General features: G+C 42.0%; 2 protein-coding genes across 4 annotated transcripts in view; both read right to left on the bottom strand.

Annotated features, from left to right (window-relative positions):
* The window catches only part of LOC117883236 (putative P2Y purinoceptor 10), a 32,254-nt gene extending 9,804 nt beyond the window's left edge, over positions 1–22,450 (bottom strand). The window contains exons 1-2 of one of the 2 annotated variants that reach the window (XM_034782344.1): positions 22,411–22,450; positions 801–818 (exon numbers count right to left, since the gene is read on the bottom strand). The gene's annotated coding sequence lies outside the window, so the exon portion shown is untranslated. Of the gene's footprint in view, positions 1–800; positions 819–959; positions 998–22,410 lie in introns of those variants that run through there. The other variant, XM_034782342.1, reaches the window with a different exon arrangement.
* LOC117883237 (putative P2Y purinoceptor 10) lies at positions 7,855–22,526 on the bottom strand. Of its 2 annotated transcripts, XM_034782346.1 has the most exons (3): positions 22,411–22,448; positions 13,700–13,781; positions 7,855–11,468 (listed from the first exon to the last, which is right to left on the bottom strand). In XM_034782346.1, exon 3 carries the CDS (start codon positions 11,422–11,424, stop codon positions 10,444–10,446), a length of 981 nt encoding a protein of 326 aa, XP_034638237.1. In that variant the 5' UTR covers positions 11,425–11,468; positions 13,700–13,781; positions 22,411–22,448; the 3' UTR covers positions 7,855–10,443. The 2 variants fall into 2 exon arrangements, with proteins under 2 accessions (XP_034638237.1, XP_034638236.1); XM_034782345.1 differs by lacking the exon at positions 13,700–13,781 and having other exon boundaries at positions 8,129–11,468; positions 22,411–22,526.
* Between the last annotated feature and the right edge of the window lie 2,588 nt (positions 22,527–25,114).

Raw genomic sequence — 25,114 nt, 5'->3', positions numbered from 1 at the left:
AAAATAAACATAAATGCAAAGAAGCACTAATATATCAGCAATCTAACTTTCTGCTATGTACTTATATGGTCTTTATTACAGAAGTCATCCATGGAAATTGCCGGAATTATCATTACTCTGACTCACTGTGTGCCCCACCCAGTTCTACATTTCTGTGGTATTGTGCTTAGAATTTCCAAATTCAAAGAGACAGTAGGAACGTAGTCTTTTCATTATAATTATTATTTATTATTTATTTGTTTATGACTTATATAGAGGTAGCCCTAATTCCAGATCCAAACAACCCCAAACTTTGAATCTGAACTTTATGGTAAAGGTTCCTCTCTGGAATTATAGTCAAATACTGCAGCGGTGGGGAAATGCATCTTTTTAATAAAAATCCATTTGATGACTTGAAATAGTTTTCTAGAGTTTCTGATTTAAGTAGACGAGACTTTCTACAGCTTTTGTTTAAATAGTAATTATCATTAGCTTTTTTAACACATGCAACTGAAAGAGAATATGTGAAACAGAACTGAATGATCTGTTGTAATGTCCTATCAATCAACGTAATGTTTTCTGTAGAACAGTCTTCAGCTGTTTTCTCATACAGGCTTTCTATCACAATGCATTGATTTTTACTTACCCACCCACTCAGAAATGAAACAGCAAATTGCTCTTCTATCAAAGGCTGCTGGGGACAGCCTACCAATACAAGCATTTGTTTGAAGTTTCTCTTGAAAAAAGTATACGATGGTATTGCTGAATATTGTTATGGCTTGGATTTACAAAAGGAAATATGCAGCAAAAATAAATCTTACCTCATTCTAACGTCCATTCTTCAAGACGGAAATATCCACAGCGAAGAGTAGGGGAAAAAGCAAAATGGTTTTTATTAGCTACAGTTTATGCTGTAGATTCCAACGATAGAGATATTTTTAAAAACTTCACACATGAAGAGAGAAATTTCACTCTCTTACCCTAGTGCTCCAAAATCCACTGACTTCTGGAGACTGATACAGTGACTGAATAACAGGAAATCCTGTATTTTGTTTCACTTAGCCAGCCAACGTGTTTTCAGCTACTGACATTAAAACAATTCAGATGATGTTATTTTGATGTGACTCAGGCTTTAATTTTGCACAGAATTGGAGTTTCTGCTATGTTCTATGCATGCCCTCAGTCAAGCTATACTTTACTTTTGCCTGTGATGTTTTGTCATTGTAGACTCCATCTGTTTGCTAAAACTGTGCACACACAAATCTGCTAGTTATAACTGAAAAATATATAGATCTAAGTCGGAGTAGGCAACCTATGGCATGCATGCCGAAGGTGGCATGTGAGCTGATTTTCAGTGGCACTCACACTGCCCAGGTTCTCGCCACCGGTTCGGGGGGCTCTGCATTTTAATTTAATTTTAAATGAAGCTTCTTAAACATTTTAAAAACCTTATTTACTTTACATACAACAATAGTTTAGTTATATATTATAGACTTATAGAAAGAGACCTTCTAAAAACTTTAAAATGTATTACTGGCACCCAACACCTTAAATTAGAGTGAATAAATGAAGACTCAGCACACCACTTCTGAAAGGTTGCCAACCCCTGATCTAGGTAGTTCAAAATGAGTGAAAGGTGCGAAATTTTGGTTTATTTTCCATATCCGAAATATATGATGGTTTATAGCTTGAATGTTCTAAAAGTACTTTCATCTTATACAGGCATGTAATGTCCAGTGTCATGTATTTGAGATATACCTTTCTTTTCTCTGTCTCATTCAATTCCTTTTCCATGTGTGTATAAGATATCCTTTCCTTATGCAGGTCCGGTGCTACCATTTAGGCAAACTAGGCGGTTGCTTAGGGTGCCAAGATTTGGGGGTGCCAAAAAGCGGTTCCCCCAATTTTTTTTACAGCGTTCCTATGCCCCCTCCACGAGCACGCGGTCTCCGCTCCATTTCTCCCACCTCCCAGGTTTGCAGCACCAATCAGCTGTTTGGCACTGCAAGCCTGGGAGGGGAGGAGAATTAGAGCGGGGGCGGTGTGCTTGGGGAGGAGGCGGAGCAGAGGTGAGCTGGGGTGGGGAGCTGTTGCACGGCTCCCCGGGGGGAGCTGCCGTGGGGGGGGGCACCTCAGGGCAGAGGGGGGAGCTGCCACGGGGGGGCACCTCAGGGCAGGGGGAGGCGGGGAGCTCCCGCAGGGCTGGGGGGCGGGGCGCAAGGTGGAAGTTTCGCCTAGGGCGCAAAACTTCCTTGCACCGGCCCTGTCCTTATGCATGGTACTGCATGCAGTGGTGATGATATATTACTTTCTGGGTTGTCCGGAAATGTCATTGCGATGTGAGTTACTATCAGTTGCATTATTTCCTGCTGAATGATGTGATATGATGATGCACATCACATATCATGTCCCAGCATCTGCAGAGATAACATGGCAGCACTGTAGAGCTAGCGTAATGCTCCCAGTTCTTAGTATAGATGCTGACTAAATTGAAATATATTCTTTCTCTTGCTATAATATCTTGTTGGGTTGGTTTTAGGGTCATTCAAAACAAGCAGATGCACACTGGGGTACCAAGAGGAAGGAGAAGAGGGAAAGGTATAATCTACAATAATTTGTTGCTTAAATCCTCTGGAAATTGCTGTGGGGCAAATCCCGATCCTTTCCCTCCCCACCCCACTGCATTTGAACATACAAAATCCTTAAAGCAGTGGTTCCACCATGATTCCTCTGTCCAGGGGAAGGTACCAGTTACAGTGAGCAGGCGCTATTGGGTCCAGCCCCCCATGACCCATGAAGCACTGCTCTCTCTGGGGCAGTAGAAAATAGTTGTCAGGGGAAGGGTTGTCTAGATGAAATGGGAATGTAGCCTGTACATTTGCAAGTACATGGATCGACTAGTCCAAACCACCACGTGGGGGAAGAGGCAGCAATTGCTATTACAACCCCAAGTATGTACTTGCTTTCTGCAGCCTGCACAAGGGAAAAGTTCTATGGGGAAAAGAGCTTTGTGCAGGTCCATGGTTTGGCCCTAAGTGCTTATATTTTGAAACTCATAGACAGATCTATGGGGTCCTGAATTATTCCTGCTTGTTAATCACTTTCATTAGATCTGTATATGAATAAGAGTCAGCAACATCATGGGCTTCCTGCACTCACTGGAAGCCTCAATTTGTTTTCTGTGCATCTTCTCCAGTACTTGCTTCAAAGTGGCTGTGTCAGCAAAGAAATGGCGCACCCATTCCCTAAAATGTCCAAAAAACCAAAGGGATGGGAACACAGTCCAACTGAGAGATTTTTAAAATGTGGGCTTTTCCCCTGTAGTTGTATTTTACCTCTTAGTTTATTTTGCCCTCTGAAAACTTTTCACACATTCTAGGTCATTAAAAGCATCACAGAATGCACTATTATGTAACATCACTGACAACCAACGTTACACAGGTTGACAATCTTGCCCACAGATATTAATTTTAAAAATCCATTGTCATACATTAAAGTGTATAATTATTTCTCTTCTAATGGACTGAATAAACTCTATGTATGTATGTTTTTGCTTAACTATCCTTGCTTAAGTATAGTTCTACACAAGTGCACATTTTACAGAGAATAACCTCTGCTTTTATAAACTCCGACAAAAGGTACAAGGAAGTTTAAAGTGGCAGTGAAATTAAATGTATATCCTTTTAATCTTATAAACTGGTATTCTGTGGGCAGAAGGACAAATGCATATCAACATTTCTCTAAACTGAGAACATTTTTTCATATCAAACAGGATGCACCTGAAGGATGTATGTAAAACAAGGTTGTACTTCTCTAAAGTAAGGGGTTTTACTCACATCAAGTGAAATTCGCCAGTGGGCAGAGTCCTGGCATAAAGCCCATGCACTACTTAGAGCCCACTTAAACCTGACCTTCATGAGTCAAGTGGTGCATATCACTTGTTTAGGCCCTCTGACAAGGGGTGAAGTTCACCATAAAATATATAAATAGTGTTTACAGAAGTGGCATTCATTTAGAGTTAGATTTATTGTAAAGTGATTAATGGCCAAGTTATTCTTTACCTTTGTGTTTTGCACACACTTTGGGTCAAGGACTGCAGAATTACCAACCTCAAGCATTCACAAATCATGAGTCAGGCCCCACAAATCATGAGATTTTCTTTAAAAGCATGAGATTTTAATAAATAAATAAATTTGGGGCTCTTTTTATTTACCTAATAGGTGATGAGCTTGTAGTGTGCACTCAGGTCATATTTTCAGAGTTTTTCTCTGCAACAAGAGCTAGAAACTTGCATTTTAAAAAATAAATAAAGCTGAGATTCTCACTAAAACCCTTGACTCCAGTAGCAGCAGCTTGAAGAAAAACACGAAATAGTGTGACACCCATGATAAAATTGTCAGTTGGCAACACTGCAACATTCTCTTACTCTATGTGTACATTGCCTAGCACAACAGGGTTCTGATCTTTTTGGGGAGAGGACCACCACTTACCTCTGAAATACTGGTAGTATTTCACCAGGTACTACTGAAATACTAAAGGGCACATCAGATGAGGGATTGTGTGTCAAACCTGCAAGGAACAAGCCCTCTCATAAGTAGCATTAAGGCGTAGGTATTTTCTAGGTAAGGCCTGGGTATAAGTTAAGGGAGTAATGTAATGAGCCTAAAAGGCATGTAAGACAAGACAATAGCTTAGCTAAACAAGGCATAAGGCCCAAAAAGCCTTAGCATAAGCAGCTAACCAGGAGTAACCGTAGATCATAAGATATTACAAGTTAGAAGGCAAGAGTGACTGAACTGCTGACAGGTAACCACAAGCTTACTAGTTTGTACCTGTTTGTGATATTTTATTTTAGGAACATCAACAGATGTCTGACCACAAGAATGCCATGGTAACTAATGATGTATATGCTAATAAGCTTGAGGTAAATGAATTCTTAACCTATGGGAGACGGGCACCCCAACATTAATATGGTAAGGAAGTACAAATAAGGAAAAAGGGGAAAACTCCTACTGACTATGCATTAAGCACAGTGGCTTCAGCACAACACATTATAAAAGTTGTATTCCGGCCTGTGTGCATTGGGGAAAGGTAATTCTTGGGAGATGCCAGGATGACAGCCACTGGTGATGATGACTAACACTTCAGATCTTTTTTCAAGCAATGGTGTGAGCATATCAATGCTCAGACACACATTTTATGTTATGTCGATCTACCTTGCTGGGTTGGAGTGTTTGTAGCTTTCCTAACTGTGTTAATAAAATATTATAAATACAGAAGGTTTTTCTTAAGTGTGAGTGTTGTAACCGTGCACATCAGGGTTTCCAGCTGAACAGAAATTCTAAGAATACTGGGTCTGATCTTGGGACAAGAACCTACCAAACCTCAGAGTTTTAACTGGAAATTCTTAAGTAATCAATACAATTAATACACAATCGATAGATCAAGCAACATGTGCTAATAATCAAAATGTCCATATACATAACACAGATCATTACGTGTTCCTATTGGACATTTTTTCATCCAACAAGCATTCACCAGTGAAGGGGAGTCTCTTATTGCATTGCTGTTGCTGAGCATTCCACACCCTTTGAGAGTCCTGTTGATATGTGATATATTTTTGATCTACGTGAGCAATTCAGAGTACTTGTTACATTACTTGGATAGTGGCCAGTTCTCCTTCAACCCTGACACTACACTAAGTTTTCTCTAGCAGTGGAGTGAAGGTGAAAAGTTCCAGATTTCAACCACCCAAAGTTTAGATGTGATCAGACCCAGGATTTTGGAGTGGACCCATCTTTGGTTTTCTGAGGGGTCACTGATGAAAGTTAGTTGGCTTTGGAGGGACGGCCATTTGTTTTGGTTTTTTGGTGTATTTGTTGAGGAAACACAAAGCCATCTTAATTGCCATGCACTCACTGGGGAGTCCAGGAGCAAGGATGTAGACGGTCCATGAAAGGAATCGTCACAGAATGGAACATGGCAGATTCCCTGGACTGCTTTCTACTGTCACAATACTATAAGCCTTGCATGGTTCCAGGGAACTGAATATGAAAGCAATTTTCAGATTGCGTATGAAGCAAACTTACTGTAAAAGGAGTGGAGGAAGTGACAAGTAAACCTGCTGATGCAACCCACAAGGTCTCACCCATGGGATGTGTGGTTCTAGATCATGTGATTACCATTTCCATTCGTGAACCACCATTTCTCAATCAAGCAGGCAGTAGAAATGCTGAAGTTTGAACCATACTAACCAAAAGGGTCATGAGGCCTGGGCCTAAGGAGCAAATGAGTTGGGGATGCTGTTTAAGGTTGAAGAAAAGCCCTTTCATTCCTGATTTTTACTTTCAAATTTCAGAGCAAAAGGAAATCAGTGCAAATCTGAAGATGGGACTTTCTAAAAGTGGGAGGGGAGAGAAGTCAGGTGTTTTCCCATGAGGAAAGACATAAGTCTCATGTCATATTCACATATTGGTGTAGACTGTGATATATGACAGGGGTCACTTTTACTTTAGTCTACATAGAGTCAATATATGATCTCTTCCAAGTCCATTATGCAAGCCAAGGAGTGAGGCAGGCAGAGAGAGGAGCAGCAGCTTTGAGAAGAGACTGGTGCACTGGGAGTGCTGTCACAGTGGAAGGGGAGGTTATCCCTTGCAAAGACTACTGAGCTGTTAGCCTTTAGAGCAATGTAGGCCCGTAACCCACAGGAATCAGGGCAGAGAGCACATCAGTTTACAGGTGTTGAGAAAACTTTGTGAGAAAATAGGGGTGGCCTCACTTTTCAACTGCAGATCTATAAAAAGGAAGTGAAAAAGAAGAGACAACATGTAAGAAGCTATTACTGGGAAGGCTGCTCTCAGACAATGGTGAAAAAAAATAGCAAGAGATCTCGAGTCTCACAAACAAGAAGCTTCGTCTTTAGTTCTCCTTCTGGCACTCACAAAGGGCCTTTCGGACAACAGGGCAAGAATAAGAATGGGCAATTTTATTTGCTGCCACAGAAATTGTAACATTAAGAGAAGTCGTCAAAATTCTCTGCGGAGCAAATAAAAGCAGACATTCTCCCTAGAGAGATCAGCCTGTAACTTTGTTTTTCTATAGTTTAGCAATCTCCACTTTATTTGAAGTGATGTTGATACATTTTTAAAACCACAATTTGAACGCTGCTGTTCCTGCAGCAACACAGATTCTAATCTTCACTGATTGTCACTCCAAATACAAACCCTTTCACTGCTGAGGCCTTGTCTTCTACTGCTTTAACAATACTGCTGTAGTTACAATAATATAACCCCCACTGGTGTCTATATCAGTATAAAGGTGCTTATACTAGTGTTGCTATTCAGGGGTGTCATTTCCTGTGGAGCGGGGGAGTAGAAGGGAAAGGAGCAGCTTCCCTCTACCGTCAGACTTTTCATAGATCTATATGCTCCACTTCCCCGTCCCTACCCAAAGACTTTGCAGCTTATAACATAACCACATATAGTGTTCTCTACACTGGTACAACTCTCACCCCACCCTAGAATTTCTCTGAAATAATGCCCCTGTTGCTATTCCTGTACAAGAAAGGCAATAAGCAATACCAGTAAAAAGCACCTGAAATCCACACTAGGGATTGCACCAATTTAACTATTCTGGTAGAAAAATCAACTTCCTGATAGAAATACACCTCTACCCCGATATAACGCTGTCCTCGGGAGCTAAAAAATCTTACGGCGTTATAGGTGAAACCGCGCTATATCGAACTTGCTTTGATCTGCCGGAGTGCGCAGCCCCGCTCCCCCCCCCGGAGCGCTGCTTTACCGCGTTATGTCCAAATATGTGTTATATCGGGTCGCGTTATATCAGGGTAGAAGTGTCGTTAAATTGGTATTAAAAACTGTGTGTAGACAGTTTAAATGCAGCTAAGGTTGGTAGTAAATCAAATGTGCAGTCTTTGGCCTATATGACTGAGTGCTGGCCCCAGTTCTATTCTAAGGTCTTAAGTGGGACTTAATTTGTGCATTGGTCCTGAGCTGGCCTTCTCCACAGGGAGGAATTTCACTCAAAGTGAATAGGCTGTTGGAACTCGCCAGCAAAACTGTATTGCAAATAACCAAGGATCGGAAAACACACTGTTGTCTGAGACATTAACACACCTTTGTGAAACTTGTGTTACATTTGCAAATGTGTATTTATTTTTAAAGCATGATTTTGCAAAGAAAAATGGAAGACAAGCTGTTCGAATGTCATTGTGATACCTTAAACATTTGTTTCTCCACCAAACAAAGCGCAAAACAGAAGCTTGAAGGAAATTACACTAAACACTTCCCAATAGCTGACTAAGATACATAAACATTCTCAGAGAAATAATTACAACTATAGGCTGAATCCACATAGGATAGTAAATAGAACAGTTGATAGCACAGGAGAAAAACTTGATTTAAAAAAAAAAAAACCTAATAAAAATTTTATTGTACAGGCTTGAATATACACTTAGGCCCCAGTCCTGCAAAGACTTATTATGCATGTGCTTAAATGTATGTTTCAATTGGAGTACTTGTAATGCATAAAGTTAAGTGTGTGTGTATGTCTTTGGCAAAATACAGTGTCTAGTTAAGGCAATGGGAGTCTTTCCCCTGATTTCAGTAGGCATTGCACTGGTTACTTATTGAACAACTTTGTCACTAAGAAGCTAAAGAAGCTAGGACTAATTCCTTTAATTAAAATATATTCCCTTGTTACACTTGTGAACACTGAAATATCCCTTTAAAAACAGCTGCATGTATATAAACTATAACATTTAGCTTTAAAAAATGGTAGTTGAGCTACCTAGCTTATTATCAATATAATGTAATCATTTGCCATTAAAGATAATACCCAATGTAATCATTATTTAAACCCAAGCGATATTCCCACCCCCAGCCCCCTTAAACCTGGGAGACACTAAATGGAAAGGCATTTTTGGCTGGGCCAAAAAGTAATAACATGAAATTCAGGTAGTTACACTTAAGTGTTTCAGCTACTTTTGTTTGCGTTTTATAGCTACACATAAGGCTTACTTTTGCAAGATGTAGATGCTGTTGCTGCTACTTAATGACAATTTTTGTCTTAAAATTCATTCAAAGTGGATAAATCAGTACACACACATCTGACCAAATCAATCCCAGGTATAAGACCACTGAAATCAGTGGAGTTACTCTAGGATGAATTTGACCCATTTTTAGTGTGCTAATTTCTGCGTTCTGTGAAATAATACTTTGCAGTTTGCTTGAATGTTTTAATAGCTAATGTATTTATGGGGGTACACAAATTGAGGTCACCATTAGAGCGGAGGGAATTATTAATAATTTATTCAATTAATTAGGCCTCTCTCTTATTTTTTTTTCAACTAGTGGAACAATTGTGGGTAGATCACTCTTTCTGCTAATTTATTTGTTAGTTGAATTTACTAAATCAATCCTTTTACTGCATGGATGAACTGCAAAGCGCTTAACGGAAGAGGGCCATGTGCAGCAAGGAACGATGGGGCCTGCAGTCCTGATGTGACGGTCCTGCACCATATAGCACACTTTGACAGTGAGCAGCTGAGAAGGAGGCAGCTGGCAGCAGGTGAAGAGCCCACTCTTTGATGTACAGGCCGCACTGTTTGTGGAGGTCAGCTGAAGAACTTAGTCACCGAGTCCTGACCTCTGTTGTAGCACAGGCTGCTGAGGGCAGGCAGGGGTGGGAGGTGGGAGGAGGATACCCAGACACCTACGTGTGACTAAGGAGAAAATGTTTGAGATGGAAGAAGAGAAGGATATAAAGAAATGGAAGGAGAGAACAAGAAAAGATGGAAAGAAAATGTGAAATAGAGATAGAAATGTGTTGTGAATAACACAATATGCTTAGTGCCAACAGCAGGCCCTAGCAGTACAGGCTTTTCACTAGCGATACCACAGTGTAGAAAGGGCAACTGTGTACCTATGGAAATGTGGTCGCCATATTGAATCAAGCTGCAAACCTTGAGGAGGTTCCACTTTGTGTCTCTGTGCTTGGTTTTGTTTGTTAATTATTTCCCCTGTTGCGCTGTATTTCTGTTGCAGAAGAGCAGTTGCTGAGAGGAGGTCACACTGGGCCTCGGTGTTTGGAGTGTCTTTGGCTTGATCATAGAACCACACAAGTTAGGAAAGAGCTACTAGGCCATTCAGGCCATCTCCCTGCAAAGGCAGCACTGCTCCCTACAGTATTTTCTAGTTCAGGTAGATCAGGTGAGGCACTCCACCAGTTTACTCTAGTCAGGGGTTCTCCAGTCTCAAACACCTATACCATTTGACTGCTGATTTTAAATGAACATTGTTTTCTATATTTCAAAAGGCTTTCAGCATCACAAACTCCATCAAATAAAGCTGCAGGTGTTTCTATTCTACCTATTTGACTACAGAGTTATAGAGCAGTCCAAGATTTCATATGTAATAAGGTTAAAAAAAATGCTCATGGTTTTTATTCCTTAATCGACGAGGCGCTCTCCTTGCTCATCAGGCGACTCCTGATGATTGCGCTGCTGTGTCTTGATAACTGATCCTGAAATTCTGCTGTTGTAAAGAAGTACAGGATTGGATCCAAACAACAGTCCAGGCTTGCCAGGCTTAAACAAAAGGGCTGAGAGTAAAGAGTGCTTCGGCGTATGGCGCAGTGTGTAATAACATTCTCTTTCACCATCATGTAGAAGAAGAAGTTTATGTGATACGGTGTGAAACACACAAAGAACACAGCTGCACACATAGAAACCATGCGTAAAGCTCTCCGTTTTTCACTGGTATTTTGCAAAGGCATTTCGTATTTCTGAAGCGACTCTTTTGTTTTCCAGGTACAGTATACAATAATAATTAGAGGGCCCACAAATCCTAAAAGCTCAGCTATCGTTACCATAATCACAGAAGCTGTCTTACTGTCAATTTTCCTGACTCCAAGATCCGCAAAGCAGAAATTTGAATTGTTGGTTAAGTCAGAGTTTCTCATAATGGGAAATGGTGAGCAAGCAGCCCCAACCACAATCCATACCACAGCACTAATGGTGACGTCATACCTGCGCTTCCAGTCTTTGGCTTTGAATGGATGCAGGAGGAAGTAGTACCTTTGAATACTTATGCAGGTAAGGAAACAAATGCTTGCGTACATGTTGAGATACTTCAGGTAGAAACATAACAAGCAGAGGAATCTCCCAAAAGGCCACGTGTGGTTTATATAATAATATATTCGTAGCGGTAACGAAAGAACATGAGCAAGATCGGCTGCAGCCAAATTAATCATAAAAATGACAGCTTTGTTCTTCTTGCTGATGAAGCGACATAAAACCCATAATGCAGCACTGTTTGCCAGAAGACCAGGAATGAATATTATGGTGTAAGTGGTTGCGTATAGAGAGTTTTTAAATGTTATATTAGGATCAGCACAGTTTTCTGAAGATCCGTTGCTCTGCATCTTGAGTGTGTCTGAGCAATCATTTGGGACTGGATGGAAGATTTCTGTAAAGAGTAAAAAGATAATCATAACATCTAGCTCTTATATAGCATTTTGCATCAGTAGATCATGATCCCCATTTTGCACATTGGGAAACTGAGGCTCAGGGAGGTAAAAGTGACTTTCCTACGGTCTCCTAGCCGGCCACTGGCAGAGTCTGGAATGGAACCCAGATCTCCTGAGTCTCAGTCTAGTGTTCTAGCCACTAAGCCCTGGTGCCTCCCAAAACAATTGCTGTAAAGGCAAAGACAATGCAAGATTGATCAATATTAATATTTGCATCACATGTACTACATGCATTACTTACATTATTACATTTAGTAAAATGTAGAGCCTACAACATGTCCTCTGTAAATCTCCTTCTCACTCTTCAATGCTTTTTCACAAGCAGTAAGATACTTTGGGGGTTATGAAACCTCAAAGACTGTTTCCCTCTATCGAAGGTATGTACCTGGTCCCATTACCATAGTATCTGAGCATCTTACAGTCAATAATGTAGTTATCCTCACAATGCCCTGGTGAGCCAGGGCAGCGCTGTTACCCCCACTTTACAGCTGGGGAAGTGAGGCACAGTAAGACTAAGCAACTTAGCCGGCGTCACACAGGAAGTCTGATCAAAGAATTGAAGTTGCATGTCCCAAGTATCCAGTGCTTAATTTGTAATGAAAGATGTGCCGGAGCTCAAGCAATTTTTTACTGTCATAACTGATGTGGCAAGCCAAGAGGTGCCGGGGCTAGGAACAGCCGAGCCGAGAGGTGCCGGGGCTAGGAACAGCCGAGCCCAGAGGTGCTGGGACTAGGAACTGCCGAGCCCAGAGGTGCCGGGGCTCAGCCCTGGCACAAATTAAGTACTGCAAGTATCAGTCTAGCGCCCTAACCACTTAATCATTCTTCTCAAAGTGAGCCAGGTCCATGTCACTGAAGCAGTATGGGACCCTGACAAAGTTGTAGCCATCAATGAAGAAGGGATTGATTTCCACCCAGCCTAGAAAAAATCCCTGTCTCTGACAGCCCAGGATAACCTGCAGTCTGGGCTAGACAAATGGAATTTACTTTCTTATTGCTTACCAAACACATTGAGCTACACTTAAAATGTGGTCATCCTGGGTCTCCCTACCACCCCAACACAAACCTGGGCCATCATTTTTAATTGAGCAGTTTAATTTTGAGGTGATATTTTCCTTTTTCAGACTCTCCTTTGATTCAAACTGCAGACTGATCAGGGTGGGGTGAGGAACTTCCAATTAAACTGTTAAATTAGGTGTATTTTTCCTTCTTTAAACCAGACTAGGATTTCTCCTCAGAGGGGATAATACAGGCAAGAAAAGTTCAGTTTGGGGATATTCCTGTACTCAAAATCCTGGGTGAGCTTGATTTACCAGCTCATCCATTGTAAGCGTAAAAATGAAGACTGGGTTCCTGTTTTCATGTAAATGTCACACAGTGGCTGAAGAAAGGGATGAGATTCCCAGCTGCTTTTCTACATTCCTTCCATGGCTCCATTCAGGGAAGTCCCTGGCAGCAGGATTTTATTGTCTCCCTTTTGCCAGGGAGTGAGGAGCACCAGAGGCACAGAGCCAGTATGAAAGCACAGACTTTCTGCATGGCAGTTGCAGGCCTTCTGTTGATTCCCATTCCCCTATGATCCATGAGAATCCATTGGATCTTCTAGGTATAGAGGTGGGCATCCCAATAGAATGATGGTGGAGGGATTCTGTGAGGAAATTTTCTCCATTTTAGTTCCCTGCAGGGAGTTTTACTGTGAGGATATAGCATCGGAGATACTGATTCACTGCAAATGACTCATTTTCTGCAAAGTACCACCTACAGGAGGCATCTGCCAGCAAAAGTGTCTCTGTAAGTAGATGCTGGCCTGGTAACTTGCAGCATGTTACTCATACATGACTAAGAAGCATATGGTCTACCACAGGGTATGGTCCAAATTCACCACTGGTGTAATCATTGGCCTGCTTATGCTAACAGTGCCTATGACCACCCATTTCTATGCCAGCAGGCCCTGAGAGCAGCAGTTGTTGCTCACTCTCTTTTTTGCCCTTCGTTTGAAACATGTTTCTATTCCTCTGGCTTTTCTTTTCTCCTTAAAGAGTAGCCCAGCAACAGACTAACGCCATATAGCACTGACAGCCACCCACCTACACCCCACCGAATAAACAGCCCTCTGAAATGGCTGACTGAGATCAGTGGGAGTTAGGCCTTTTTTGAAAATACCACTAACCTCTATGTCTTTAGGCATCTAAATACCTTTAGCAATCTGGCCCATGGACTGCTGTTCTTACATGAATTTCAATTCCATTGACCTGAAATTAAATCAAAATGGGATATTTCTGTTTCAGTCCTTTTGCATGCAGATGCCCCTAGATGCAGTTAGCCTTTATTAGATTTTATGTAATAACTAAGGAATTAGAGTTCATAAGCACTTTTGATGTAATCAAGCACAGCCTTCTGGCTCACCAGTGAGACCACTCCTACTGCAGGTCTTAAAAAGAACCCATGTATTAAATAAGCATTTGAGATAACATATTATCATCCCTGCTTCAGTAAAGCATTGTCTGCACACAAGTGATTTCCAGCAATGCAGCCTTCATTTTCTAATGGCAAAGTATACCTTCTTACAAGCATTCCAGACATGAGGAAATACCTATCCCTCAAAGGTTTTCTCACTGTTTGAGTTGCTTCTTGGATGTGTAGAATCATGTTTTCTCAGAGAAAAGATATAGGTGCAGAATGATGCAGGTCTAGCATTGCTGATGGTTAGAGAATAACGGAATTTTTGTGCCATAGTTTTCATCTCGTCCTATAATCTGTTCTTTAATTGGCCACAAGGTGTCAGATTTAGACAATGTTTCATTTCTTTTTGCCTTTTCTTTAGAGAGAGATTTCTAACCCTGCTAAGAGAAAATAAGGTGTTGAAATACATGCTATGGCGTTGAGGGCCACATAGACACCTAGATAGATATGGTATGATTATTTTTAAATTATGTTTTGTGTGTCTTGATGTCTTCTGGGATTATCTCAAATTGAAAAGTTTGTGTTCTGATTTTAGACAATTGATAGCAGAATAATTTCAAAGAAAAATCCCCTAACTTTTTGATGTTATAGTTAGGGGAAAGTCCTGATCTAGGGAAATTAAACAAAGATAGCTGTTCAGAATCATTGTGGGCACAGCCACATGGTTACAAAAATACCCTTAAAATGTGGTTGACAAAAAATAAAAATTAAACATCTGTATTAAATTAGCAATTGAATGATGGGCCTGTAAAAGGCTCTTTATTGATTTCAGTGGGCTCTGGGTCAGGCTCTATATGATGAAATATGGACTAAAGATTGTGAAATGACTGGGAGTGCAAAATTATGGGTAACATTTATATAATAACAATGCTCAAGTACAGAGCATTCTCACCCACCAATTCACTAGGCTTGCCAATAATTAATCACTTTATTTAAAACATGATAAAACTATCCTCTAAGCTAAAATACAGAAACCTGCTCAACACCTGGCAGGACTGGACCCTTACTGCAAAGCTACTGACAAAGCAAGGGCACCAAAAGCATGTTGCATAGCACAGGTGGCAAGCTAACATATTCCATTCAATTATCTTTTTTCCCGTATAGAGAAGACATATCACAGTAGTTTGGAAGTCACAAATGGACAGTGAAAGCCTCTGCGAAAACAAATTCCTACTGGATCATTTTCTTCAGAACATGCCATTTCAATAAAACCAATAATGAATAAATACAATATGTTTGCTTAATTGATTTGCATTTGTAAGACTGTGGTAACAAGGAAAGAAACGGTCTGTACTGGTGCACACTATTACTTGGTTACTTGTAGATGGAAGGCTGCAAAATATTATTTCCATGGCAATATCAAGAAAGGAATGCTCCAACTGAGACCAACAAGTGTAGGACTGTCATTCCTTGGCCCTACGTTTTTTTTATTGTGCCCATCAAGTGGTGACCAGACACTATAACTGGTTTAACTATGTTGCAAAATCCTCCCTCTAGAATCACTCCTCTCCGAGTGTTCCTGTATCTTGTACGTTGCTGGAGTCACAATGAAAACTGAAACCCTCACCGTCAGCAGTGAAAAGCTCTACAGTTGAATCAAAAGGGAGGCTTCTCTGGCTGAATGCTGCTCACAGCTTCTTAGCTGTGATAAATATGTATGTCTTACAGAGTTGTGATGCATGGCTAAAAAGGGTTAAACAGCTTGTAGGCTGAATGACCCAAAGCTCACCTTTAAAGTCATGTTAGAAAGGTATACAAATGATAATTAGGGCCATTCATGCTAAATAGTCTAGAACTTTGAAATGCAAACCTATATTGTTAGAAGTAATACTAATTGTGTGTATCTTAGATATTACCTGTAAACAGACAGTTCCTGCCTGTCACTATAACTATTGATTCAGAGATCAAAAGGGAATATTAATATTTGGATGAATCTTGGGCAAAATGATGTCATTGTTGATATGTCTCTTTGAAGTTTGTAATAGACTGCCTAATGGATAAATTGCCCTATGTTAATTTGTGTAATGAATTACTGGTGGTGTTTAGAAAGCAAAAGTTTACATCAAAAGCCTATCGTTTAACCAGGACTGTGTGGTCAAGTGGATGCTAGAACACTGTATAAAAAGATCCTTGGATCCTGATTCTGTCATCTCAGATCTGCTTAAGCTTCATCAGGGGAAGTTTGAGTAGCAAGACTGAGTCCTGGTTATGCTGGTACGCCCTGAATATGATATTTGGACATTGGACGATAACCTATGAACTATTTCTGAAAGAACTCTTTGCAACTACAAAGCTCACCATCTCTGCTATGAATCTGAACCTCAATGAATTGAACTCATGTCTGTAGGTATATTGAGCTTTTAATCATACTCTCTATAAATTTTAGTTTAGTTAATAAGAATTGGCTGGAGCGTGTATTTGGGTAAGATCTGAAACATTCAATAATGTGTCTGATCCTTTGGGATTGGTAGAACCTTTTCTTTTATATGATGACATAAGATTTACAGAAATTTTCATCATATTTGATGGGGGTTGGATGAAGACCTGAGGCTGGATCACTTTAAGGGAACTGTGTTGTTTGGACTTCTGAGTAACCAGTAAGGTAATAAAGAAGCTGTTTTATGCTGGCTTGGTAAATCTAAGTATTGGAATGTCCACCAGCTTTATGGGGATTGTCTGCCACATTCTTTGCAGTTCACCCTAATTGAGTGACCACAGCTGGCTGCCCACTAGGACCCAGGTCACAAGTGTCAATGTGAATCAAATGTCCACTAATGTATTCCATTATTCCATTACGCAGTGTAGTTGTAGCAGTGTTGGTCCCAGGAAATTAGGGAGACTAATAACTCATAGACTTTAATGCCAGAAGGGACCCACAGTATGGGGAGGAGGTGAGCAGCCCTCAGTGGTAAAGGAACAGGTTAAGGACTATTTAGAAAAGCTGGACATACACAAGTCCATGGGGTGGATGCAATGCATCCGAGGGTGCTGAGGGAGTTGGCTGATGTGATTGCAGAGCCTATTGGCCATTATCTTTGAAAACTCGTGGCAATAGGGGGAGGTCCTGGACAATTGGAAGAAGGCAAATATAGTGCCCATCTTTAAAAAAGGAAGAAGGAACATGGTCCTCAAGGAATCCATTTTGAAGCACTTGGAGAAGAGGAAGGTGATCAGGAACAGTCAACATGGATTCACCAAGGGCAAGTCTTGCCTGACCAACCTGATTGCCTTCTATGATGAGATAACTGGCTCTGTAGATATGGGGAAAGTGGTGGACATAATATACCTTGACTTTAGCAAAGCTTTTGATACAGTCTCCCACAGTATTCTTGCCAGCAAATTAAAGACGAATGGATTGGATGAATGAACTATAAGGTGGTGTCACGGAGTATTGGGGGACTCAGGGCCCTGCACCCCCGGCTTCCTGAGATTCACCATGACTCTCAGCCAGCCAGTAAAGCAGAAGGTTTATTTGGATGACAGGAATACAGTCCAAGACAGGTCTTGCAGGCACAGACAACAGGACCCCCCTCAGTTAGGTCCAGCTTGGGGTCCCAGGGCATCCCAGCCCCCCCTTGGGAGGTCAGAGCCATCTCTGCCTCCCAGCCATCTCTCCAGCCCGCTTCCAACACTCTGCCTTCAGCGACCCCTCCCACAGCCTTTGTTCAGTTTCCCGGGCCAAGGTGTCACCTGGCCTCCAACCCCTTCCTGGGTTCTCATGTTACACACTCAGGTATTCTCCTTCGGGCAGTCTACCATCCCCCAATGCAGACTATCCTAGCCACACTCCCCTGTCAGCATTCACAGACCACAGTAAGAACAGTCCCAGTTCGTCACACGTGGATAGAAAGCTGGCTAGATCATCAGGTTCAACGGCTAATGATCAATGGCTCAATGTCTAGTTGGCAGCCAGTATCAAGCGGAGTGCCCCAGGGGTCGGTCCTGAGGCCAGTTTTGTTCAACATCTTCATTAACGATCTGGATGATGGGATGGATTGCACCCTCAGCAAGTTTGCGGATGACACTAAGCTGGGGGGAGAGGTAGATAAGCTGGAGGATAGGGATAGGGTCCAGAGTGACATAGACAAATTGGAGGATTGGGCCAAAAGAAATCTGATGAGGTTCAACAAGGACAAGTGCAGAGTCCTGCACGTAGGACGGAAGAATCCCAGGCACTGCTACAGACTGGGGACTGACTGCCTAAGTGGCAGTTCTGCAGAAAAGGACCTGGGGATTACAGTGGACAAGGAGCTGGATATGAGTCAGCAGTTTGCCCTTGTTGCCAAGAAGGCTAACAGCATATTGGGATGCATTAGTAAGAGCATTGCCGGCAGATCGAGGGAAGTGATTATTCCCCTCTATTCAGCACTGGTGAGGCCACATCTGGAGTATTGCATCCAGTTTTGGGCCCCCCAGTACAGAAGGGATGTGGACAAATTGGAAAGAGTCCAGCAGAGGGCAACAAAAATGATTAGGGGGTTAGGGCACATGAGGGGAGGCTGAGGGAACTGGGGTTATTTAGTCTGCAGAAGAGAAGAGTGAAGGGGGATTTGATAGCAGTCTTCAACTACCTGAATGGGAGTTCCCAAAAGGATGGAGCTCAGCTGTTCTCAGTGGTGGCAGATAACAGAACAAGGAGCAATGGTCTCAAGTTGCAGTGAGGAAGGTCTAGTTTGGATATTAGGAAAAACTATTTCACTAGGAGGGTGGTGAAGCACTGGAATGAGTTACCTAGGGAGGTGGTGGAATCTCCATCCTTAGAGTTTTTTAAGGCCCGGCTTGACAAAGCCCTGGCTGGGTTGATTTAGTTGGTGTTGGTCCTGCTTTGAGCAGGGAGTTGGACTAGATCAGGGGTAGGCAACCTATGGCACGTGTGCCAAAGACGGCACACAAACTGATTTTCAGTGGTACTCACACTGCCCGGGTCCTGGCCACCGGTCCGGGGGACTCCGCATTTTAATTTAATTTTAAATGACACTTCTTAAACATTTTAAAAATCTTATTTACTTTACATACAACAATAGTTTAGTTGTATATTATATACTTATAGAAAGAGACCTTCTAAAAATGTTAAAATGTACTACTGGCACGTGAAACCTTAAATTAGATTGAATAAACGATGACTCGGCACACCACTTCTGAAAGGTTGCCAACTCCTGGACTAGATGATCTCCTGAGGTCTCTTCCAACCCTAATCTTCTATGATCATGATCATCTAGTCTGGCCTCCTGCACATTGCAGGCCATAGAACTCACCCACCCACTCCTGTAATAGACCTATAACCTCTGACTGAGTTACTGAAGTCCTCAAATCATGATTTAAAGACTTCAACTTACAGAGAATCCACCATCTACACTAGTTTAAACCTGCAAGTGTCCCATGCTCCATGTTGCAGTAAAAGGTGACCTCCACCCCAGGGTCTCTGCCAATCTGACTCCGGAGGAAAATTCCTTCCCTGCCCTGAATATGGTGATCAGTTGGACCCTGAGCATTTCAGCAAGCTCCACCAGCCAGTCACCTGGGAAAGAATTGTCTGTAATAACTCAGAGCCCTTGTGATGTTCCCCTGGTTCCAAATAACTCTGGACCAGTGATCTGCTAGCTCACTCCAATCCTCGACTCTGGGAGCCAGCCTTACCCTGCTCTGCTTTGAGAATCCGCACTCCTGGGTTGTTCACGCACAGCCTCTAGCATGTAAGCTGCTTGGATTGTGCAACCAAATGACACTAGCCAATATATCCAGTCCCAGACACAACCTCCATCTTGCAGTGTCCAGTTATGCCCACTGGACACTGCAAGCTTATATGAGTTCATCAATTTAACAAAGAAATTGATATGTACCAGGCTTGTTATCCCAAGGGGAGTCTCTGACACACTTCAAACCAAATGCACTGCTTCAGGTAGAATAAACAAACAAATTTATTAACTACAAAAGATAGATTTTAAGTGAAAGTCAGGTTTGGTCAATGAAATGAAAGCAAAACGCCTTCTAAGCTGATCTTAACACTTTCAGTGCCCTTACAAACTTAGATGCTTCTCACTACAGGCTGGCTGGTTGCCTTTCAGCCAGGCACTCGCCTTTGATTAGCGCTTCATTCGCTTGGTGGTGGTGATGTAGATGGGGGTAGAAGAGAGAGAGAGAGAGAGCATGGCAAATGTCTCTCCCTTTTATCATGTCCTTTCTTCCCTCTTGGCTTTGCCCCCCCCCTTCAGAGTCAGGTGAGCATTACCTCATTGTAGTCCCAAACTGACCAAGAGAAGCGGGGGGGTGACTCACTCGAGAGTCCAACAGATCCTTTGTTGTTGCCTAGGTCAGTGTACTTTGTTCCTGTGAGGCTGGGCTGGGTTTGTCCCAAAAATGCCCTGATGAGGTGTGAACTGCCCCTCTGCTCTTGGAGAGTTTGCCTGAGCTTGTTTTAAACAATGAGGACACATTTTCAGCCTCATAACTATATATATGAAATTACAACCGATAAGATTACTATAACAACAATGCTCAGTGCATCATGAGCCTTCTGAAGACACCCGACCTGACAAACTTTGCATTGGATACCACATAATCATATTATAAGGATGAACATGGGAGTACATGGTGTTCCCCCAAGGTACAGAGCGTCACAGCCCTCCCCATCTAGTTTCCCAGCACTGGATGTTGGAGAATATTTGCTACTAGCAGTCACAGACCGGCTACATACCATTGTAGGCAGTGTCATCATACCAACCCCCTCAATAAACTTATCAAGATCAGTCTTGGAGCCAGTTAGGTTTTTACCCCCATTGTTAAGGGACTACTCCTACCTTGTTTGGTCCCTTACAATATGTGCAAACTACTTATGCTAAACAATCTGATCCACTGGGCATTTTGCTGTGACACAAGGAGTACCTTTCCCAGACCTGGAGAAGAGCTTTGTGTAGTTCGAAAACTTGTCTCTTTCATCAACAGAACTTGGTCCAATAAAAGATATTACCTCAACAATAGCCTTTATGCCAGTGAGTCTCAACCTATTTATTATTGTGGGCCACATACGTGGCCCACAATGTGTTATGTGGGCCACATCCAATAATACCAGTATGGCCCTGAGGATTTCACATGGGCCTAGGTTGACCAGACAGCAAGTATGAAAAATCTGGACAGGGGTAGGGGGTAATGGAGCCTATATAAGAAAAAGACCCCAAAATTGGGACTGTCCCTATAAAATCAAGACATCTGGTCACCCTACGTGGGCGCAGCTCTGAGCCGATTGGGCCACAGGTTGAGAACCATTGCTTTATGCCTCTTAAAAAGAAAAATCCAACATCCTTATTTTATATGCTAAAATCTCATGCGAAAGCTAAAGGTCTCTTCCATTCGAGTCTGTGGCAAGACTGGCTTTGCATGCTAACTGACTCACCAAAAGAGGAATTCCCTTTTCATTTACTTAGCTTTGGAACCCAGTGTACTGCTGAGTTTTGTTTGTAGTTACCTTAAGGATACACAAACTTAGTCACCAGCCACTTGACAGGGGATTGCACTATTACATTCCCTCCGATCTCTAGCCACCTGTTTGAGCGATTGTCAGAGTATTAAGGAGTCTTAAGTAAAGAAGCTTTAGAAAGCGTGATTTAAATGCATCCATCAGAGATCAAGCTATGTCTAATCCAGTTTAATAATTGCAATCCTAATCCATGCTGCAGTTTTCATATCAGTGGCAATTGCCTGATAGTCTCTGAGAACATTGCGTCCCACCCTTTAGACTTTTGTCACATTGTGTTTTCCATCACCCAGCTCAAAGGAATATTATCATTCTGCTCTCACAATTTAATTACAAAGCATCATAGATTACATATAAACAACAGCTAGAACAAGGAATCTTTTGATTCTAATAAAAATCCTTCGCTAGATAAAATAGTGGTCTGCTGGAATTTCCGTTACCATCAAATACAATTTAAAAATAAAAGATTTGTACTGATTTTGACTCAGAAATTACACCACAGAACAAAATGACCTCTTGTAACAACATTTGATAGTAATTAAGATACTATTAATTGCAACAGCATAAAATTTCACTCTCTCAGGCACCAGTGGTTTATTACAGCTACTACTTTAGCTCTTTCATGCTTGCAAAAATTTGGCGGGCAAACCGATCAAATCATCATACTGCTTTTGTCTGTGCTTCTGCAGTCTCTGTCTGTATCTTTATCTTGATGGAAAAGCTATCTTGAGAAAACACTCGTTGCAAATTTTTTTTACAATATAAAGTTAGTAAAACAAAGAGCGCTACAACAAGCTTTTCTCATTCTAATTTTCCTGCTTTGACAAGGGAATGACCACAATGAAAAGCACAAGAAAAGCATTATTTTAATGTAGCATATTCCAACAGTGCAGGTTCATTAGTTTTTGCTTTAATACATGCAGTCAGAGCTTGAAAAACAGCCTTACCTTATTGCCCAGCAATCCTGCTGATAACTGTGGACTTGTGCAGCTAGAAGAGGAAGTAAAATGTGAAAGCTTGTTTACGTCTCAGAAAGCAACCTGAATGACGCCACTGACTGTTTAAAATAAGGTTAGATTGTGACCGCATCCAATGCTGCTGTAACAAACTTCACTGAGCACATGTTAGGACTGGTGTACACAACTCAGATTATATAAGTGCTTGAAATCAGGATGCATTAGTCTCACGTACATTGTGGTAAACCCTGCAAAGTGCTTATCACCTTAGGAGCACTCACAACTCTCATTGCGATCCATTCCCATTAACTTCTACACTATTCCATTAGCTCTCATGGGCTCTCTCTCCAGGACTGGTCCCATGCAGCCTCCCAATGTCGCCCTTCCTCCCACAAGAGCCAGGCTGCCACGGGAGACCAGGCAGAGCTAGTCACCCAGGGAGAAAGCTCTTCTGTGGGCCAGGAGGTTCCTTCCCCTGTAGGCCCCTGAGGCAGGGATTTGGATCTCCTGCCCTCCTCTACAGGCCGAACTCTGAACTGATGTTTACAGAGTTCCCAGGGCCTTGCCTCACTCTCCAAAGGGAAGTTAACGTTTGGTCCACGGTATTTATTTTTTGGGGGCGGGGGCACCTAGTCACAGAATGTATCCAGCTATTGCCTTGTATTTGTCGCTGCTGTTTGTTTCTTTCTTGTTCCATGTGATTGTTATGTACAGGGCCTACTCCTGCTCCCACTGAAGCCAATGGCAAAGCTCCTAGCAGCCTCAGTGGGAGCAGGAGCTGGCCCGTCATTGCTCTGCAACCTGAATAGACAGAGAAACTAAAACAGTTTTAAATTTACGGTGACAACCCAGCGCTAAAAATGAGAATCTGTAACATCCTGAAATGTGTCACGCTAAGGGGTGGAATCCGGGCACCAGTGAAGTAAATGGCAAAACTCCCATCACTTCACTGGGGCCAGGAGTTCACCCAAGATCACTGACGTTTAAAGTGTCAGAGGTCCCTTTGGGAAGTCAGTGGAGTTTTGCCTGTGCAGGTGCTGTGGAATCAGACCTGTGGTTTGTAGCATGTAACTGTCACTATGTGTCAGCAGTAAATGCTCTTCTGCATCCTGTTTAGGGCACAGCATTAGAGCACTGGTGAGAACATCCCAAGTCCTGTTTTCTCATGGAACAACAATTTAGTCATTGATCTGTCTGCTCAGAAGTCTAAGGACCCTACCGTACCTATACCTGATACATACACAAGGGAGGAGGAAGGTGCAAAAGCTTTCCTCTTTTTTCCCCTCTCCTCACCTGAGACCCCAGTGTAATTCTTCCTCCTTGTGCTCTCGGGGTGCAAACCAACCCAAAGAGGGAGCCGTGCAAAAGAGGTGGGTCTAAGCCCTCCCTCTCCACATCAGCCATGCAGCTGGCGAGCCACACCTTTCAACCAGCAGCGCACATACTACACCTTTGCCCTGGGAATTGGGCTGAATTATAAATTACTCACTGTGGCTTTGTAAACACTCTGCCATTACTGATGCTTTACTGTTTATGGCTATAAAAGAGCTAAAAGTAAAGGCATCTAATTCCACTAAGCACGACCCTAGACAAATACCCTTTAACACGCAGCTCTCTGGTTTATAAATCTCTCTGTTTCAAAGAGTTGTTGAGAAGGTTAATAAGAACTGGAAGTTTGCTTTGCAATTATTTGCATGACTTGGTTGAAGAGAGGTAACAGTCCTTTGGACAGTACGGCGAATTATCTGCAAATCCTGGTTTTGGTTTTATTAAGTTCCTCATGAGAAGTGAGAACAAGTTTACTTTTGGGTGAATTCCAATGAAGTTGTTTTTTAAATTAAATGACCTCAGAATACCCAGTAGTACAGCATATGAAGCAGAAAATATTTTGGAACAGCTATTTAGAAATAACTCACTTATCGAAACCGAGAAACAATTTGTGAAACGCAGATGTTAATCAGCTCTATTGTAGATGCTCAACAGCCTGCATGCTTACAGTTACAACACCTTCTTGACCTCTCGCGTTTGTCACTAATGGACTTGGTTTATTTAGGCGAAGGCAAACCTCTTTGTAGAAAAGAGACATTAAATTAATTACAGTTGCAATTGTTTAACTTACAGGTGTACAAATATAAAGGGAGTGGTCGAGTGATCCAGAGACTAACGGGTCTGAGTTCTGGGCTCTGTCACTAACTTTGCTGTGTGTCTAGTCACTGAGGGAATCTCAGAGCCCGGATAGACAGACTCGGGAATTGTAGGGCTCATGCTATGGAGCTAAAAATAGCTGAATAGACATTGTGACTTGAACTGGAGCTCAGTCTCAGAAGCCCAGGCTCCTTTGCAGGGGGCAGAGCAGACTCTAGCAGGCTGGAGCTTGCAGTAGGCTCTAGTGTCTGCGTTACCTAATGCTTAAATAAAAATTATATAATTGTTTAATACAAGCTCTTGTTGCTTTTAATGCAAAGAACACCACAAAATCTAGCTGACTTTGTTAGGGGGCAGGGATTCAAGGTGAGGGAATCGTACAGAGATAGAACACTCTGCATTCTCTTTCATGCTGATTTTACGTTCATGCTTGCTTTCTGTGTTGCTTTCCATAATATAAGACCAAAAGTGCATGATTGATTTATTGAAGAGGGAACAACATTAATAAGTTTTAGTTCATATAAGTATTTGGGGAATAGCTGTTTTTTAC

This window comes from Trachemys scripta, chromosome 9 (genome assembly GCF_013100865.1).
Source record: "Trachemys scripta elegans isolate TJP31775 chromosome 9, CAS_Tse_1.0, whole genome shotgun sequence".
Classification (NCBI taxonomy): domain Eukaryota; kingdom Metazoa; phylum Chordata; order Testudines; family Emydidae; genus Trachemys; species Trachemys scripta.
Note: the sequence above shows the minus strand (reverse complement) of the source record. Positions and strands in the feature narration are given on the sequence as shown.

Coding starts and splice junctions, on each gene's coding strand:
- LOC117883237 (XM_034782345.1), bottom strand. CDS start 11,424: ATGCAGAGCAACGGATCTTCAGAAAACTGTGCTGATCCTAATATAACA.